This window comes from Cynoglossus semilaevis, chromosome 5, assembly GCF_000523025.1.
Source record: "Cynoglossus semilaevis isolate Cse_v1.0 chromosome 5, Cse_v1.0, whole genome shotgun sequence".
NCBI classification, from domain to species: Eukaryota; Metazoa; Chordata; class Actinopteri; order Pleuronectiformes; family Cynoglossidae; genus Cynoglossus; species Cynoglossus semilaevis.
This window is the reverse complement of record NC_024311.1, coordinates 14,297,094-14,302,159: the sequence shown is the minus strand read 5'-3', so window position 1 is coordinate 14,302,159 and position 5,066 is coordinate 14,297,094. Positions and strand designations below refer to the sequence as shown.

Here is a 5,066-nt window from a genome sequence, read left to right as displayed (position 1 = left end):
TATATATATATACATATATGTATATACATAGATACATATACATATATGTATATGTGTATATATGTATATATGTGTATATGTATATATGTATATATATGTGTATATGTATATAGAGTATATATGTGTATATATATATAAATAAAATAAATTGTAATCTGTAATAATGTAATCTCCAGGAAGAAGTATGTTTCTGCATAGTTTACAAAAGACCACATAAAAAAAGACGATGTCTCTTTTGAAATTCTTTTATTTCTTCTACTCACATTTACAGTCACAGTTGTTTCAAATCTCCACAGCACTGTCAGCACCAGCACAAAATCACACCGTCACCAGAACTGTTGGCAAATCTGCTACAGACGATAATGAGGCTGCTGTCACTGGATGTGATTATCTGGTGTTCAAGAGAAAAAAAAGATCCATTTTACTGCCACACCTGTCGTCATCACCAGAGCTCTCACAGTAAAAGTACGTCCCAGTACAGCTATTGAAGAGGCAGTACTCCAAATAGAGGCAGTCCCAGAGAGTATACAGTATTCATGAGAAATGAATGGATCCAAAAATACACACGTTAAAATGATCAGATATAGTTTTGCTGGTTTCTCCATATAAGTAAAAAAAAAGTATTGTAAAGTTAAAAACAATCACACAAAAAAAAAGCACGATAAGAGACGGTTAACATGAGTGGACCGACTGGAGGCTGGTTAGAAGTGACATCCTTTCACTTTGTAAATGTTAAGGCTTTAAACTGGTCTGAACTCTGTTGATACCGAATGGCCACGTCCGTTTCTTATGTATGGTTCGTGATGTGACCTCAGCAGCAGTTGGATGAACGGTGTTGGTGACAGCAGCCTGAACGTTACATGAACAAATCAACAGTTGAACTCTCTTCCTTTCCCTAAACAGACATTTGTTGTTGTACTAAATTCTATATAAAAAAAACAAGTCTTAAACTCAACACGAAAAATAAAAAAAATGCTGGCACTTTGACGTATTTGGCTGTTTTTGGCATTTTTGCACTTCAGTTTCTCTCATTTGCGCAGCAGCAGTGACCACGGGCTGCAGCCGTCGCTTGACCAGCGAACGGAGAATGTTTAAGGTGCTACTTGTGTCATCGTCTCAGTAGCATCTGAACCACTGTTCTCGCAAGAGATCTTAAAAACATTAGCCATTAGCCAGTGATGCCTCCACTGTCCTAGGAGGAAAAAAAGAAGGTCTTACAGCACCAAACAGTAACCCACAGTGTAACCAGATCCCAATTTATAGGTAGTGGGGCCAGGGTTATGTTTGAGTGTCATATTAGCAGCATTTTTTTATAATAATCACAGGAGGCGAAACACATTCACTCTGTGACTTGAAAACATTAATCCAGAACAAAATCCTGGACAGTTATTCTACGTTAGTCTCCAGTGTTTTCATGTAGTTGGACAAATTAATGGATTGTACAACCCCATTTTTTAGCAGGACTTTTTATGTCAAACGTATCGGCTCCTTGATCTCAGGTAGCTTGAGTTTGAAGACTCTTCCCCAATGAGTGATTGGATACTCATTTTTTTAAAAACTCTCTGGAGAGATGGTTTGAAAAAAAAAAAAACTTCTGCTAGTTGGACAGGACTTTTTCAGAACCAGCAGCTCTTTGTTTTTTGTTTTTTTAAAGGTCAATACCAACACAATAGGACGTTATCTTATGTGATTGCACGTGAGGATCTAATTCTTTAGAATTGCATCTACAGCATATAAAATAACTAGGGATGTCTTGATATGAACTTTTTGCCGATATGTAGATATTGTCCAAAAACTTAACTTCCACCAACGGCGCGCAGGTGGAAGTTAGGTGTTGCCTGCTCACTGAGGTGAAGGGTTAATATCGGTCGGCCCTAAACGTCTGTTCGCCCCCTACCCTGTAATTCAGAGAGAAACCAAACTTAAAAAAAAAAAACGATCTGACAGGCATCTTTGCATAAATAACAGATCGATATTGTGTGAGTAAGAGGAGAAAAAAAAAAGGAGAATATGCCATGAAAAAAAAAATAAGAGTGTTATTTCAAAATCTCAACACGTTTAAATACAGAGTATAGTTTCCAGAGGTCGACCAGAACTGTCTGTTCAGCACCATGGATAGTTATATGTGCATGCTTGGAGGCAGATGGGTTCCTCCTGGTCCAGGATGTGTTCCAGCTCTGGCTGTGCCTGTTGAGCTCTGCGTCGCTCTCTCTCTCTCTCTCTCTCTCTCTCCCTCTCTCTCTCTCTCTCCCTCTCTCTCTCTCTCTCTCTCTCTCTCGCTCTTCTCTAGTTTGACGTCAGACGTCATGGCTGCTTTGGCCGGTCCAGCCTCAGTAGAGGATCTGCTGTGTCTGAGTCGCTGTGGTGTTTTCTCTCTCGTGGGGATTCGACTTTGCTGCAGCGTGTCCAGGAGGGGGAGCGCATGTAGCCACCTCTGGGCAGCAATGGCTGCTGGGAACCTGGACATCACAGACAAATGGACAAAAGCATTAATGACTGCACATCAGAAATATACAATTTTTAAAAAAAACATATTTTTCGAGACAGACTTGGTTTGGGGAAGAAAAATGATTGCCGTAATAAATTCTGCTCTTAACTACCACTTGGTGGCGTCTTACATAGAAAGATGACGACAACCAAAGCAGCAGAAGCTTTTTTTTTTCTTATTTATAGTTTGAACTGCTCATCTCCAGAGGCACATCATCTTCCTCACCCTCACGTTAAAGTGGGAGAGGAAGGCAGGGTGAGGACAGGACGTATTGATCTGAGAAGATTGATGGCGTCTCCACTGAGGTCTAATAAGTAGTACAGTGTGGAGGACTCTCTGTCATCGACCTGCTGAAAACAACTGCTGCTGCTGCTGCTGCTGCTGCTGCTGCTTTTACGGCTGCATCAATACTCTGTCCAGCAGTTAAACACTTTCTGTTTACAATGAAGCATAACAGTAGGACTGCAAATCGATAAGTACAAGGCCAGTCAGTGTGTATATATATATATATGTATATACACGTATATATATAAAAAATGCATACACATATACTGTATATCAGTATCAGTATTGGTGCATCGATATGCAGATTTATTTGTTTCATTTTGCATTATAATAAAATGAGAAGGAAAACAAAATGGCGTTTATCAGTTTTTGACCAACTTGCACAACCACAACTATTTAATTCAAATTGCATTGCAGCAAAAAATAAAAGTGCTGACACAGACATTTACCTCTGAAAGAAATCAAACATCTGACCTTGGCGTGCAGCCAGCAGTTACCAACTTTTACTCCATAAATAATTAACTAAATATGATGAATAAAACATGTCTGTGAGTTGTGTCATTATCTGATAACAGTCACTCTGGACCGACCTTTTAGGGAAAAAAAATCTAAAGTACTGGTAATAAAAAAAAAAATCTGCTCCCAAATGTTGAATCAGATCTGTGTGGCCTGCTTGTTTCTGTCATCTGCATTTGAGGCAGACGTTGAAGTAGAAATTAAATCAGGAAAAATTAGACGAAAAGTAGAAATAGAGAAATTAAATCAGGAAAAATGAGACGGGAGATTTTGAGAGCTGTTATAAAAGTCAAAACTAAATCATATTAAAATACTTCCAGGTTGACGAATGTCGAAACTAAATCATATTAAAATACTTCCAGGAGAAGATTTCTTTCTCAGAACAAAGGAACTCTGTTCTATTTTTGTATGTGGTACATGCAGGTGAAAATATACATTTAACAAACGGTGTCAAAAGAGAAGCTGCATTGCTGTAATTAAAAACAAAAAAAACCAAAAAAAAAAAAAAAAAACCATGGAGTCATGGCCCAGCTGGTGGGTCGACTGCTGACCTACGCAGTGTCTCCAGATTCGTATTCCTTCCGCGTTTCTTTATATCTGCTGTTGCTCACTTTGACCATTAGGTGTCAGTATTTATTTCTCAATGGACCCATGAATCTTGACCTCCGTGTAATCACAGGTGCTCATTTAGAGTCAGGGAGATTTGTGTGTGTGTGTGTGTGTGTGTGTGTGTGTGTGTATGTGTGTGAGACAGAGACAGAGGTCATCATCTGTATGCAGGAGGACGACTCACAAATCATAAATAAAACATGGGCGAGGTATTTATTTTTACATCCACTGACACCGGTGCTAATCTTTATTCTTTACCTGCAGCACTGGGACACTGGCAGAGTAAACAGTTCCACTGACAGTCAGTACGTTTGTGTGTTGTTACTTTAATGTGAGGTCCAAACAGCCGCGTCAGTGTGACAGGGTCTGTCTTTGTTTTTTTAATATGTTTATCAGGGTCTCACCTGCTGGAAACTCGTTGTGGTTTTCTTCATCAGAGTCGGCGAACACTTCAGCCAGTTCCTGGTCAGACATGTCAGTCAGCTCCGTCAGGTCCAGCAGGTCAAAGTGCACCTCGAGTGACGACACGCTGCTCAGAGGCTCTGGAGCGAAGAGAAGGAGACATTCTCTTTATTTACAGTTCCGTACATCACCAAGAAAAAGGTAATTACTTAAATAAAAAAAATTAAAAAAAATTAAAAAATAGTTAGAATTAGTTTAACTGTCATTTAAAAGTCATTCGAGATGAAGCTAGAAAAAATCCAACATTTAGCAAAAAACCCAAAAGATGGCTAAACATTCGTAAGTTGATCATAAAAATGAACCAAAATTTAGATTTTAAAAATCATCTCGGACATGTTCCACAATGAAACAGGAGTAAAAATGAAAATAATTCATTGAAATTGATTGAAATTGACAATTATTATAACTAAAGTAAAAAAAAAAAATCATGGGTTGTAAGTAGGTTGTTGAGGTCACAGGGTCAGACGTGGGACGTCTGTGACTGTGGAGATAAACCACGTGATCCGAGGCCTGGAGACAGGACTTAGTTTCACAGCTGGGCGTCTTTTACTCTCTGTTTTCTTGGTGACATTTTTTTTTTATCACGTTTTTCTCAGGTTTTTCCCGCAGCCGTCTACACCTACGTCTTAGTGTTGGTTACACCGTACTTCACCAGTCAGTCAGATGTTCACGGACGCTCCAGGGTTAAGTGGAATTTATTCAAAGG

The 5,066-nt window shown here is 39.0% G+C and overlaps 1 protein-coding gene across 1 annotated transcript in view; it reads right to left on the bottom strand.

The window, feature by feature from the left end:
• Positions 1–1,786: 1,786 nt before the first annotated feature.
• dbndd1 (dysbindin domain containing 1) overlaps positions 1,787–5,066 on the bottom strand; it is a 9,379-nt gene continuing 6,099 nt past the window's right edge. The window contains exons 4-5 of the mRNA XM_008310644.2: positions 4,303–4,440; positions 1,787–2,459 (exon numbers count right to left, since the gene is read on the bottom strand). Of these exons, the coding sequence (XP_008308866.1) occupies positions 2,305–2,459; positions 4,303–4,440 (293 nt within the window). The 3' untranslated portion in view covers positions 1,787–2,304. The remainder of the gene's footprint in view (positions 2,460–4,302; positions 4,441–5,066) is intronic.